Here is a 15,870-nt window from a genome sequence, read left to right on the forward strand (position 1 = left end):
AATAGGATTTTTCCTACCTTAATTCCGATTGGCTGATAGAATTCTATCAGCCAATCAGAATTGAAGGGACGCCATCTTGGATGATGTCACTTAAAGGACCCGTTATTGTTAAAGAAGACATCGGAAGAAGAGTATGCTCCGCGTCGGATGTCTTGACGATGGAGCCGCTCCGTGCCGGATGGATGAAGATAGAAGATGCCGTCTGGATGAAGACTTCTGCCCGTCTGGAGGACCTCTTCTGCCCGGCTTGGATGAAGACTTCTGCCCGTCTGGAGGACCACTTCGCCCGGTTTCGTTGAGGACTTCGGCTCGGTTGGGCGAAGACTTCTCAAGGTAAGGTGATCTTCAAGGGGTTAGTGTTAGAATTTTTAAGGGGGGATTGGGTGGGTTTTAGAGTAGGGTTGGGTGTGTGGGTGGTGGGTTTTAATGTTGGGGGGGTATTGTACTTTTTTTTTGGTAAAAGAGCTGATTACTTTGGGGCAATGCCCTGCAAAAAGCCCTTTTAAGGGCTATTTGTAATTTAGTGTAGGGTAGGGCTTTTTATTTTGGGGGGATTTTTTATTTTGTTAGGGGGCTTAGATTAGGTGTAATTAGTTTAAACATCTTTTAATTATTTTATTATTTTCTGTAATTTAGTGGGGGGGGTTGTACTTTAGATAATTTTATTTAATTTTATTTAATTTTATTTAATTGTAGTTAATGTAGGTAATTAATTTAATTATAGTGTAGTGTTAGGTGTAATTGTAACTTAGGTTAGGTTTTATTTTACAGGTACTTTTGTATTTATTTTAACTAGGTAGTTATTAAATAGTTAATAACTATTTAATAACTATTCTACCTAGTTAAAATAAATACAAACTTTCCTGTAAAATAAAAATAAATCCTAAGATAGCTACTGTGTAACTATTCGTTATATTGTAGCTATCTTAGGGTTTATTTTATAGGTAAGTATTTAGTTTTAAATAGGAATAATTTATTTAATGCTAGGAATATTTATTTAGATTTATTTAAATTATATTTAAGTTAGGGGGTGTTAGGGTTAGACTTAGGTTTAGGGGTTAATAAATTTAATATAGTGGCGGTGGGCTCTGGGAGTGGCGGTTTAGGGGTTAAACACTTTATTTAGTTGCGGCGGGGTCTGTGAGCAGCGGTTTAGGGGTTAATAATTTTATTAGAGTGGTGGTGGGCTCCGGGAGCGGCGGTTTAGGGGTTAATATGTATAATGTAGGTGGCGGCGGTGTAGGGGTGGCAGATTAGGGGTGTTTAGACCCGGGGTACATGTTAGGGTGTTAGGTGTAAACATTACCATAGGAATCAATGGGATATCGGGCAGCAGCGAACATAAGCTTTCACTGCTTTCAGACTCCCATTGATTCCTATGGCATCCGCCGCCTCCAGGGTGGCGGATTGAAAACCAGGTACGCTGGGCCGGAATAGTGCAGAGCGTACCTGCTAGTTATTTGATAACTAGCAAAAGTAGTCAGATTGTGCCAAAATTGCATTCGGAACATCTGGAGTGACGTAAGCATCGATCTGTGTCAGACTGAGACCGGCGGATCGTATGTTACATCACTAAATTCTACTTTTGCCGGTCTGTAGGGTTTGATAACTAAGGGGAATCAGGCTCACCACAAATACGTTGCGGTATTCCAGCGTATTTGCAGTTGACGGCTTGATAAGTAGATGCCTATACATCCAATTATTTATTTGCCTGGGTATGTATAGACAATAAACTCAACAAGATTAACTGATCAGGTAACTGAATAGGGAAAATCAAATGCCTTTGTGACTGCAGAGTTATCTCTTAACTGAGAGTGATATATTCTTAGGAGGTGAAACTTGATTAGCCTAGTGCAGTTTGTAAAATGTATCTATAGGGGATACCTTCAGTCTGATGTGAGCCTGGGTGTGAGTAAAAATGAGACATAAATCAAACAAAATCATCTGTACAGCTTGATAGTATGGGTGAAGTACATCTGACTAAGGCATACTGACGGGTAATATGTAACTAGAGCTGGATTACACATGTATATTATAGACGACTAATAGCGTGGCTCTGGATGAATAATAAATTATTATTTCCCAGCCCTCAGACTTTTTGGTCTTCATCTAGGTTTCTGTCAATTTCCAAATGGGGTCCAGCCATGAGTCCAGTATACTGAATTCAGAGTTCTCAAAGTGTAAATAGGGTGTCGAGTCTGCATAAGTATCCAAGCTTACAGTTACTCATACTGAAATCATGAAATCATGAATAAGTTACCCACTCCAGTTTTCATGAAGAGCTTATAGATTAGTCTAGCGCCTTGAGAAGACTTGTAGAACAAGTCCCAAAACTTTGTAGGTATGTTACCAGGTCTAGGTTCTTCAATTGGCTGTTCAGCAGAAGTACTTTTATAATAGGAATGTTGCAACAGCGCTCGTTGCGACATTCTCTTTAATGGGTGCTTGACATAATTTGTTTTCCGCTCGGTGTGCAGACTCCTAAAGGTATTTGCGTGTGACAGCTCAGATCTTGCAAGCCCCTTTAGTTTTTCAAGTGCAATCTCACCTTTTTGCAGATGCTGACTCTGAGTTTGAGGAGCAAGATACTCAGTCAAAGGTCTATGCCGGGGCCCATTGGCACCACCCAGACAGGCATAGTGTGAGAGTTGTTAACAGGGAAAGCATCAACAGCTACTGTAATGGGGTGAAAGCCGACTGCTTTTCTCAGGGTATCCACGAGGGCCTCTTGATGGAGATCGAGACGTATACACAAGTCTCTCAAAAGATACTGTAAGTAGCTGACTCCATGTTGAAGAATTTTGGTATGAGGTGCTGGATTAGGCTTGATTTTGCAGCATAATTGCTGCTTAACACGGGCAACCAGTGTGGGGGTGGGGGTATTGAAGATGAAATATCGGCTGCCACCAAAATCTTCACTGGTCTGGATTAGGGCTCCACATGTAATAGTTAGCCCGATATCTATATCCATTGGTACAGAATTTTCTGTGGAAGCTCATAGGAGAAATATAGAATGGAAATGTCACTTCTATGTAGGGATAAATCAGCGGATTTTTTAAATTGAGTGAGGAGCTCCCAATTTTGCGTCCTAGCATGGCCGCCTCCCAGACACTCCCCCACAATAGCATTTTTTTATTCAAATATAAAAATGGCCTGTGATATGTTGCCTATTTTCAGGCAGTGCTAGCTATGGGATTAAGATAATAATAATAATAATAATAATAATAATAAAAAAAAATATGCATTATTGGTATGTGTTAGCTCAGGAGTCTTCCTTAAATATACTTTTGTTTCATAAGATGGTGACAGTCCACAACCCATGTGAGATTAAAATCCAGTCCATTAGGAGGAGGCAAAAACACTCAACATACCAGAGTGTTTAAGCCTTCCCACTCCCTTGTTCAATTTAGTATTTTTTTTGCCTCTAGGAAGGAGAGAGGTGAATTCAGAAATTCAGAAGTGCTGATCTATGTGTTGTTGAGAGGGGTTCTCTAACTTATCTGAGACCCTTTTCCCCCCTCAGGGGGAAAGACAGGAGTTCAGCCAAGCAGTGATTAACTTCTCCCAGTGTAGATATGGTGCCAGCCTCACAGGTAAATTATGGACTTGTACGCCTATCCCCTGGTCTACATTGTCCTGCTCCTTGTCAAATCCTTACCAGATCCTTGGCTCCTTGCTTGCACTGCCTCTGATCATCAGGTCTACTGGAAGCAGCTGAGGTAAAGAGTTCAATAGATAATTTGTATGGCCCGGCCCTTCCCCCCCTCCGGCTCATGGCCCAATTCGGCCCTGAGTATAGTATTTTTGTTATTATATTTTGAGTCCGGGGATTAATTTAGATCAAAAGATAAAGGAAAAAATAAAGAAAAAGTTGCATCCAAAATAGCATATCACATTGGAACAGAGTGAGTTACATTATAGATGCATAAACCAAAATCAGGTACACGCACAGCTTGTGCTTCATAAAGATGATCCTCTGAAAATTATTATTGTGTTGGAGAGACATATGATCATTCCAAATATAACCCCTGAGTGTTATACTATGGTTATTAGTATATGGATGATTTCTTATACTACAAGGTGTATGCCAACTAACACTACATTAGACTTTTGTTAGGATGCCTCCCCTACCACCATTTCTGAAGTGAAATTTTAATGAGAATCCCACCCATGGCCCTGGCCGATGGCCGTTGAAAGGATCCACGCAATAACTGAATAAATCACACTAAAATGTGAAAGTCCTTCTCAAACAAAACAAAGCAGTTCACCAGCTCCACTTCGGATCCCTCCACTACTCTCGCTTCTGCTTGGCCTCCCCCTGTGCTTAAATGACAATGAGGCCGCTGACAGCGATCCCCAAATGGGCACTCAATACACCAGAAGTAACCGGTGCTATTCAGCATCCTATCCTCCCCAGAATACGGTCACCAGGACAACCGGCCTGCCGCCATACTGTAAGTGAAGACATAGGGGGCAGGTTTGGGGGAGTGGCTTCTCAGGGTCCTGTCAGGGTTTTTTCCCTGCTTTGTTTGCCATGTGCTGCTGACAGACATTTTACTCACCTCTCTTGCTGACTCTGGTGCATACTGTGTGATGCTGCTCATTTCCTGCACTTCCTTTTATGGCCAGACTGGTGTACATCATCCGTGTGAGACAGGATGCAGTATCAGAATTGTGATGTCATCACTTATTATTTAAAGGGCCTATGTTCAGTATGCTTTGCCCTTGCATTGTCTCAGACCTGCTTGTGAGAGTTCCTGTGTATTACCTGGCTGCCTTACGTCCTTCCTGATCCCTGGCTTGTTCCTGACTCTGCTGTTCTCCTTGTTCCTGTTTCCGGCTTGTCTGACTTGTCTGTCTTGACTCAGCTCGTCTGACTATTCGCTTTGTCTCCTGACTCGGCTCGTCTGACTACCAGCTCTGGTTTTGATTCCTGGCTTGTTATTTGACTTGTGGACTTTTTATTATTTTTTGCTATTAATAAAGGTGTGATTATTTTTGCACTTCGCGCCTCGCCTGATTCCTGGCACCCTGACAGGTCCTTACAAAAGGCTGTCTTCAAAAAACGCCTGCATTGGGAAAAAAAAGGCCTAAGTGCGTCTCCATAACGACAGAGGCTAAAATTTGCCATGGTAACAGCCTGAAACCTGCCGGCCCACCGGCTGCCGGCCCACCGAGATATTTCCCGGTATCCCGGCGGCCCAATCCGGCCATGAGTAGAAATGACTCACATACATGCAAAAAGCACTGCAATGGATGATATGGCTAGATGCACCTTATGGGGCCGATTTATCAAAGCTTCAACTGATAATGCGCTGGAAGTCCGCATCAATTTTGACGCAAATTTGATCCGCCGTAGTTAACAAAGTGTCAAGATCGTCAAATGTTGAAATGTGTGACGTACTATACGCTCCCGCAATATCAATCCGACGCAGATCGATGCTTGTGTCATTTGAGCGGAATACTGATCATCCGCCATCACATTCTACTCCATTTGACCCTCTTGCCAATTTATCAAACATTCAACAGGTACGCTCACATCAATTCCGACGCAGTGTACCCATCGTTCAAACCACCACCCATGAGGCTGCGAGTGCCATAGAAATCAATGGGAGTCTGAAAACACAGAGAGGTTATGTTCGATGCTGCAAGACAATGAAGCATATTAGATAATAAAAGTAAACTAGAAACCTTATTAAAATTATATACTCTTTCTAAATCAAACAATATTATTGCTCCAAATTTGGTGCGAAGTATTGCTGCAAATTTGGTGCACTAGTAGATATAGGCATAAAAATGTAATGAGAAACAAAGATGTAACATAATCCACAAGTAGTAATGTATTTATTTCAAAGCAAGGGGACAATATTATTGCTCCAAATTTTTTGCGAAGTATTGTTTCAAATTTGGTGCACTAGTAGATATAAGGATAAAAATTAAATAAATACATTACTACTTATGGATTATGTTACATTTTTGTCTCTCATTACAAAGCAAGAGGACAATATTATTGCTCCAAATTTGATGAGAAGTATTGCTCCAAATTTGGTGCAAAGTATTGCAACAAATTTGGTGCACTAGTAGATAAAGAGATAAAAATTAAATAAATTGATAACATAATATAGATAACTTCCTTTTTTTGTTTTGGATAAATCTATTTGCACCATGTTTAAGGCATCTAATACAAGTCCCACTCTCCACTTCACACCAAATTTGACGCAACACTTTTTGCACCAAATGTGACGCAATACTCCTAAACAACCCACAAACAAGTGAAATTGTCCACCACTTTTGATTGAGAAATGCATAATCACATGATTTATGACATCAGCCAATCTGATTTAAATATATATTTTCTACTATCACTAATGAATCAAATTGCTCGATACTTGTTTCATTGATCACTCATCAGAACTTGTAAGTGCCATTTGTTACATTGTGTATTATACTTTGAAAGTATGTAAATGTGAAATTAGTATTTAAGTTAAACAATGATGATGACATTAGGATACACAGTGTAATATTTTGGACAATGAGTTTAAAATATGAATGATGTTTGATTCAATATAATCTTAAAAGTTGATAGCTCAAAGAGATAGTCAACCTAATATTAAACTGTCGTGAACCAGATACAGCAGAAATTAAAATTAATCTTAAGTTGATAGCTCAAAGGGATAGTCTACCTAACATTAAAATGTTGTGAACCAGATACAGCAGAAATTAAAATCACCTACTGTTTCAGTGTTTTTCTTCCTTCTCTTCAATTTTATATGCCATCCTATTTTTTAACAACCGGTGTAGGGGTGGTGTTTAAAAATAGACTGCAATCAGGACGGGTAACACAGGTGCAGAGAGAAAACTGGCTCAGCTCTTAAAATATCCATTGATTGCAAATAAATACATATGATACCCTGATTACATGTTATATTCACAATTTTTCCTGCTCAGAATAATAATACATTTACACTATATACATATAGTGGTATAAATAAACACAGAGATATGAAACACAACATTGATTATAACAAAAAAGGAATTTAGTGACATGTAAATATGTTTGCAAAAGATTTCTGACATAACACATATACAGTATATACTGTATATAAATATACACACAAGTATGTGCAAAGATATATGTACAAATTCTAGCATTAATAATCATTTTAAAAAACAAAAAAAACATGAGATAGGCATATCATGATTTCTAGAAATACAAATACACATTCATTTATGTGAAAATATATATCAGTTTTTTGCATAACAAATACATAGAAAATAGCTTTCTATGAGATATTATTGTTTGTTCTGGTATAAATATAGCTATTTCTTGGACATTAACAGATGAAAAAAAAAAGATTAGCTTTAGAGAAATGTGCTTGTTCATGGACAGTAATGAAATGGTATAAATAAAGTTGGAAAAAACTGAATATCTGCGACATCTATGACTCTTATTTATCTACAGTCCAATGCTCATTGCTCCGTACTTGATGCGCGTGTTTTTGACAGACTTTTTAATAAATAAGGCCGTCATATGTAGATTCGGGGCAGCGATGTCTGGCGAGTGTATTCACTCCAGCGAATGCGTCAAGATTGACGCAATGATAAATAGGCCCCTATGGCTCAAGTCATTGGAGCATATTTATCAAGCTAAAGACCGCTGCTCCATAACTTGTCTGCCTGCTCTGAGGCCGCTGACAGAAATAAAACCGATTGAATATGATTGGGTTGATTGACACTCCCTGCTAGTGCCGGATTGGCCGCAAATCTGCAGGGGGCGGCATTGAACTGCTGGTGCAATGATAAATGCCGACAGCGTATGCTGACGGCATTTATCGATGTGCGGTGGACAAGATACACTACTTCGTATCATGTTCGCTCGCACATTGATAAATATGCCCCATTGTCTGAGGCTGCGGACATCAATCTGTCCCATTGTGTTCGATCGAGGTTGATTGATACCCCATGCTAGTGGCCGATTGTCCGCGAATCTGCAGGGGGCGGCATTGCACAAGCAGTTCACCAGAACTGCTTGTGCAATGATAAATGCCGGCAGCGTATGCTGTCGGAATTCAGCGGTGTCTGGCGGACATGATCCGCTACAGCAGATCATGTCCGCCAGACATTGATAAATCGGCACTTATATGTAAATATAGGTGTTCTGAAGTTACTTTTTCTACAGATCCCCTCATCAGTACAGGATAACTCGTAGATAACACATATAATTATATATATGTAAATGTATGTCCTGTTCACTGTATACAACCTCTCTTAAATAGGGATGAATGGAGCTTTAATGAATCAATAAAATAGCCCTGAAATAGTAGTAAAGATGCCTAAAATGCCCTTTCGAGGACCTATCAAGTTCCTAGAGGTTGTCAAATTTGAATGGTTTTCTACCTGTACAGTTGAAAAAAATACTTATGTGAAAACCAAATTGGTGCATGTAACTCTGCAGGTATGAAGTCTAAATGGATATCTCTAGTAAAATTATGAAAATCTATCTGGGTCCCCAGTGCTCAAAGCCTTTCTGAAATTCCTGGTATTGAAGAGTTTAAATGCATAACACAACATACCTCACTTTTAACCTCTTACATAATTGCAAGTACACCTCTCTCCTTTTACCTGCACATGCTCTCGAATAGTGATGAATATCCGGCACAGACGCCTTTCTTGGTACGCAAGATGACATCTGGATCTGTAGATCTCAGGGCTACATTCTTTAGCCCAACTGTGTCATATTCTAGAATACAAAGAACAAATAGAATTAAAATAAGGAAGTTATAGTTTTTATATATTATGGCAGCTTTATGAGAAAGCTGCTGATACAGTGCATTACTTTCTAAGCTTCATGCTATTTAGTGGGACCAGGGTGTACAATATAATTAACACCTACTAAAGTAGGATTATTTTATACTTTTAATAGCTGCATTCATTTTATAAACAGTGCTTGCCCTTGAACTTGCAGTTTCTCCGGCAATAGGAGAATGAGGCTCATCATTAGTAATGAAGATAGAGACACTAGGTTTTAGAGCTGTAGGTTTTAAATGGTTATTCTTGCATATTGTAGATATTTTATTACTTTATTATGGCATAGCTGTGATCATTGTAAACATGGCATAGTGAATACAGTGAAATTGAAAATAGCAGTTACCATTTAAGAGAGAAATTAGAGTTTGGGGTTAGAGTCTATGAGTGATGGGTAAGTGTTGTGGCTTAGGGTTGTTGTTTGCATAAGTTATGAGTGGCATTTGCAATGTCTCTGTTAATATTTTAATAGTGAACTGCATAGCTTGATAGCAGATAAAATAAATACTACTGTATAGGAATCTGCACATATGAATCAACAATGCTGGAGAAATAAGATTCCCCACTCTGCAGCTATGAAATTGTACATTATGGGGCATATTTCTCACGCTCCGATTGAAACTTGATGCCCCGTGTTTCTGGCGAGCCTGCACGCTCGCCAGAAACAGCAGTTATGAAGCAGCGGTCACAAAGACCGCTGCTCCATATCCTGTCCGCCTGCTCTGAGCAGGTGGACACACATCGCCGGAAATGAACCCGATCGAGTACGATCAGGTTGATTGACACCCCCTGCTGGCGGCCGCGAGTCAGCAGGGGGCGGCGTTGCACCCGCAGCTCTTGTGAGCTGCTGGTGCAATGCTGAATACGGCGAGTGTATTGCTCGCCGTATTCAGCGAGTCTGGCGGACCTGATCCGCAGTGTTGGATCAGGTCTGCCAGACCATGATAAATAGGGGCCTATATATTAATATAGAGATTCACATCAGCAATTTTAGCACTGCTAAGCTTCTGGTACCACTCCAAACCCAAATGTGACTTTCTCCTTAAAGGGACATAATACTCATATGCTAAATCACTTGAAACTGATGCAGTATAACTGTAAAAAGCTGAGAGGAAAATATCACCTGAGCATCTCTAAGTAAAAAAGGAAGATATTTTACTTCACAATCTCCTCAGCTCAGCAGAGTAAGTTCTGTGTAAAAAGTTATACTTCACCTGCTCCCAGCTGCAGGTAAAAATAAAAAAAAATGAAGAAATGAACTGCAGCCAATCAGCATCAGCAGTGCTGAGGTCATGAACTCTTACTGTGATCTCATGAGATTTCACTTAACTCTCATGAGATTTCATAGTAAGCTTCCTTTACCTGATTGGTGAAATAATATGAGAGTTCACGATGCTCATCCCTTCAGATGTCCCAGGACAGACACACTAAAATGCTGCTTAGAAATCCTTTACAATGGGAGGTGGCTACTGAGGAACTTTTGAGGTAAAATATCTTTCTTTTTTACATAGAGATGCTCAGGTGATATTTTCTAGTCAGCTTTTTACAGCTATGCTGCATCACTTTCAAGTGTTTAAACATTTGGGTATTATGGCCCTTTAATTAGTATGGTTTGAGCCCAACCCCAATTTGCATATGGAAATCATGGAACAATAAAAGTCTAGGTTGTCTGTGATCGAATAATGGTATCTATCTAAAGATAGGTTAAGTTGAAACTGTGCTTTCCACATGTTTAAAAAAGTGTGGTGGCTTTTTTCCATTACCTAGGTATAATTGCGCTATTAATGTTCAAGTGGGAAAGACATAAGTGGCCTTTAGATTGCATCTTGGGGAGTGAATTAAAAAGAAAGATTAGTGGATCGAGATGTGTTTTCCTCTGTAGCAGAACATTTAATAGCTCATTCATTCAAAGATTGAATTTTAGAGCATGTGCACCAAATGTGAAATAGAGTTAGTGGCCCATATTTATCATGGTCTGGCGGACCTGATCCGACACTGTGGATCAGGTCCGCCAGACCTCGCTAAATACGGCGAGCAATACGCTCGCCGTATTCAGCATTGCTCCAGCAAGAGCTGCTGGTGCAACACCGCCCCCTGCTGGCCGCCAGCAGGGGGGTGTCAATCAACCCGATCGTACTTGATCGGGTTGATTTCCGGTGATGTGTGTCCGCCTGCTCAGAGCAGGCGGACAGGTTATGGAGCAGCGGTCTTTGTGACCGCTGCTTCAGGCTCGCCAGGAACACGGGGCATCAAGCTCCAATCGGAGCTTGATAAATATGCCCCGGTGTCTCTCCAACATTTATCAGAGGCTGCTGGAAATAGATTTTTTAATCTTTGAGGTGTTAAGTACCAACTAAATATAAATCTGTAGTTAGTCTCTGAAAGGGATGCAGAGTGTGTGAATTTTTCCGTATGGAGACATTTTTGCTGCCATTCTTTTGAGGACAAAGTGAATGTAGGATCTCTATGTTATGCTTTTACAAATGAGGGAAGAGTTGAAGGAGGGGGAGTAATTAGAATAGCATATATAATAGAGATGCCTAATTGTAGTCTGATCTATACAACTTGTCAAATGCTGTGCATGGTGTGACCATTTGACTTGGTCTTTTATGGCAATATAAGAAGTGGTGTAGCTGGTGATGGTTTAACAATGCTTGGAAGAGGCCATCCCTTATAGGGCACATCTGGGCTCTTGGGAGAAGATTATTTTCACATCATTTGGGCCTTATGGCATTAAGATTCTTTCTTGATAGAGGTACATCTTTCAATAATGAAGAACAGATTTACATTTGTGAGGTAGTGGAGTTTCTACTGTCCCACAACTATTTTATGTTTAATGGCGAATACTTTCTGCAGTACCAAGGAATGTCAATGGGTGGTGCCAAATTTGCACCATCTTTAGCTAATCTGTTTGTGGAAAAACTCCAGTATCTCTATGATACAGTTAACATCTTTCATGGCAACATTGTGAACTGCATGTGTTTCATTGATTACCTGATTTTTGTGGTCAGGGATCCGTTTTGATTTTGATATTTTTTTCGGGTTCCTTAATAATAATTATTTAATTCTTCGGTTTGTCTGTGAACTACATAGTTTAGAGGTTTACTTTCTAGATCTGCACCTTGAGGCTTTACTGGAGATTGTATAAGGGATGTTTTAGTAGAGCGCTGGTTATGGAGAGGATACCATACAACTTACAGTAAGAAAAGATCCTTCGTTCTTTTCAAGTGTAATTGTTGGGAGTTGGGAGAGTAGTAGTAAGTGCGCTAAAAGAAGCTAAAGGTATCCGTTGATTATATGTTAGGTTTTATATATAAACTGAGATATATTTATATAAAAATATAAATAGGTATGCAAAAAAATATATATATCTGAAAAAATATGAAAAAATATATATAGAGTGATATGTTCACCTATTGTAGAGAGTGTTATCGTGCACAACGGGTATCTTAAAAACTAGGTAAAAAATGATCAGAAATTCCTTATCAGTGATGTCTGCTATTCAAACACAAACAAATTGTGCAATTACGATATATTCACTATATCCTGAGAGATATTCTAAGTGTATTTTTTTTTTTATATCAAAAATTAATTCATAAAGAGATGCTTCATAAAGAGATGCTTATCTGTGATATATGTTAAGAGTGAATACAAATAGTACATTAATAGTGTATTTACAGTGGTCTCATTACCAAGGGGGGGAAACTCTCAATGTGAAAGGGGCTAGTTGTGTATAACAGATTCCAATATAAAAGGTGACAGATCTAAAAACCTACTTGAGGCATGTACTAATATATATCAGGATTTATTATAAGATACAATATAAGTAAAATTGAAACAAGGGGACGTCTCCCCAAAGCAAAAATAAAAAGGTCTAATAAAATCAATATTTATACATAACAAGTCGATATTCCACAAAAGGTATATTAAAAAAACGTATTTGTATTGCTTTGAAGCTATATTTAATCCACCCTGTCCTCTGGTAGACTTATAGTTTAAAAAGCAGTCTCTTGCATAAATAGAAACTCGTAGAATAATACAATTTTTGGATGTCTGTGCAAATGCCGTGGAAGGTAGTTTAAAAGACAAGACTTGTATCGGAGCGATTATGTAACTCCTCTTAATGTAATACAGTCAGTTTACCTTATTCACTTGTCTGGTAAAGTCCTTTAACACTCATATGAGGTCGATATCAGATGTTTGTATCCAGGTTACAGACTGAATCAGTGCGCCGCATGTGCCTCGGCGTCTGACGTCATCGGTACACTTTCCAGCTGTCAGTACAATTTGTCGGCTTTAACGGATGTTCAAATCGAATATAGTTATAGAAACTAACTATCTTGATAAAGCTCCCTGGTGAGCGAAACGCGTTGATCTAAGTGACTGTGCATATCGTTCATAACATCATATGAATGATGACATCTGAAATCTAAGAACTTTTGATTATTTTGAGGTAACCCGGGTTATTCTGCAAGCTTAATAATCCTTTTGTTGTTCGAGCTCTTCATCTCCTGCGTGCACCAGCACTAAGAGCAGGGAATCACATCAGCCACAAAAGTAGTAAAGTTATTTCTATAACTATATTCGATTTGAACATCTGTTAAAGCCGACAGGACAGGGTGGATTAAATATAGCTTCAAAGCAATCCAAATACGTTTTTCTAATATACCTTTTGTGGAATATCGACTTGTTATGTATAAATATTGATTTTATTAGACCTTTTTATTTTTGCTTTGGGGAGACGTCCCCTTGTTTCAATTTTACTTTTATTGTATCATAATAAATCCTGATATATATTAGTACCTGCCTCAAGTAGGTTTTTAGATCTGTCACCTTTTATATTGGAATCTGTTATACACAACTAGCCCCTTTCACATTGAGAGTTTCCCTCCCTTGGTAATGAGACCACTGTAAATACACTATTAATTTACTATTTTTATTCACTCTTAACATATATCACAGATAAGCATCTCTTTATGAAGCATCTCTTTATGAATTAATTTTTATATAAAAAAAAAAAAATCCTATTTTTTTTCACTTTTAATTGTGATAGAGGTACTATCCTCTCAGGCACACTTAGAATATCTCTTAGGCTATAGTGAATATATCGTAATTATACAATTTGTTTGTGTTTGAATTGCAGACATCACTGATAAGGAATTTCTGATCACTTTTTACCTAGTTTTTAAGATACCCCTTGTGCACGATAACACTCTCTACAATAGGTGAACATATCACTCTATATATATTTTTTCATATTTTTTCATATATATATATTTTTTACTGGAGATTGGCAAAGTAAGAATAAGTAACTTTAGAAAACCTACGGCAGGGAACACTATAACATGCCATTTCATGTCACCTACAACATGTTATCAAGTCAATACCTAAATCAAAGTTGTGATTTCAAAGGAAATATTTGAATGACAGGCTGAGGACTTGATGCAAATATTTATTTTTATAGGGTGTGACTCTTAAACTGAGTATACCCCTCAATATAATGAAATTTGTAAAATGATAAAACGTTGCTGAGAGATGATGAGTTATTATTTTCTGATATTGACTGTTGTAAGTTTGTGTCCAAGAAACCCTGTTCTTTGGCCAAAAGTTTAGCACTAAGTATGGCAACGACAACACACATAAACAAAAATGGTGGATTACTTTACCACTACTGGTCATTTTAAATGTGGAGCTATAAAATGCAATGTGTATGGTTTAATAAACACAGGTAACAAATTTAGGAGCACAGTTACCCTTAAATTGTTTAATATTGGATTTTACGCAAATTGTAGCTCTACCTTTATAGTATACCTTTTACGGTGTTATGTGGAATTTAATATGTAGGTTTAACTACACATTGTTTATGTACCATAATAGGTGAACATTTGAGAGATGTTAAACATCTTGACAATTGCGAAACATTTTAACAATTTAAATTTTTCTAATGTTCCAAGTATTAAAGTTAACATTATTGAAAGAGCAACAGTGTCATCTAGAGTTGGTAATAGGAATACAATTATTGAGAAAAAATTATTTTGGATCTATAAATTAAAAACACGGCAGCCACAAGTTATTTTATAGATTAAGTTCCCTAGTTTGATTTAGTATGCTTGTCAGGCAAGTACTTTTTATAGGTTTATTGTTTTATGCCTATATGTTGCTTTATATCAAAAGTGGTATTAACATTTATATATAGAGAATGAAACAAAGTATTTTTGTGATCATGAAAGCCCTTTTTTCAGTTTGATTTTAACACAGAATGATTAATAGGTTAATATTTGTTTTTATTGTGCAGAGTGATTATTGATTTGCGGCTTAAAACCAAGTTGTGCACTGTTGATGTCATCTATGATTATGTGCCCTTAGGGGCACAGAAGGCGTAAGATTTGCTGGCTCAACCCTCCTGTATGTATTGTTGTTAAGGAGACAATTTAGAACTTTTGTGGCGTTGTTCAGCCACATGTGCCGGCACCCCTGAAATAGTGTCTGAGATTTATTAGTGATTCTCGTCTTGGTCTATAGCTGCAGATTTTGAATAATTCATTGGAGAAGTTTAAAGGATTCCGTTACAGTAGAAATTGTGACAAATTGGGAAATCTGGATTATTAAATATTGGAGTCCAGGGTGAAGGTATACATGAAGGTGATGGGAATCTATATAAAAGTTGTGACCACACCTCTCTTGTCTTAGCAATTATCTGATATTTCTGAATACTAGGTGGTCTGTTTTCAAATGATAGACAGCATAGGCTTCTTAATTAAGGGGAGTCTATAATTTCATGCTCAAGGATGACCTAAAGTTTATTATGTAAGAAACTCTAAATTATATCATTTAAAATCTGGAACTTCTAAACCTCCTTTTAAAACTGGGGTTGTAAGAGTAGCCAAGGCCACTCTAGGATGTTAGTATATGGCTAGATTTAGAGTTTTGTGGCCAAAGGGGTGCGTTAGCTACGTGTGTTCCCCCCCCCCCCCCGCACCTTTTAAATAACACAGGTATTTAGAGTTGTCTGAGGGGCTGCGTTAGGCTCCAAAAAGGGAGCATAGAGCATAATTTACTCTAAAT

General features: G+C 38.2%; 1 protein-coding gene across 1 annotated transcript in view; it reads right to left on the reverse strand.

Annotated features, from left to right (window-relative positions):
- Positions 1–15,870, reverse strand: part of LOC128657176 (kyphoscoliosis peptidase-like) — a 180,424-nt gene that overhangs the window by 96,737 nt on the left and 67,817 nt on the right. The window contains exon 3 of the mRNA XM_053711423.1: positions 8,623–8,740. Coding sequence (XP_053567398.1) covers positions 8,623–8,740 — 118 coding nt within the window. The remainder of the gene's footprint in view (positions 1–8,622; positions 8,741–15,870) is intronic.

This window comes from Bombina bombina, chromosome 4 (assembly GCF_027579735.1).
Source record: "Bombina bombina isolate aBomBom1 chromosome 4, aBomBom1.pri, whole genome shotgun sequence".
NCBI lineage: Eukaryota > Metazoa > Chordata > Amphibia > Anura > Bombinatoridae > Bombina > Bombina bombina.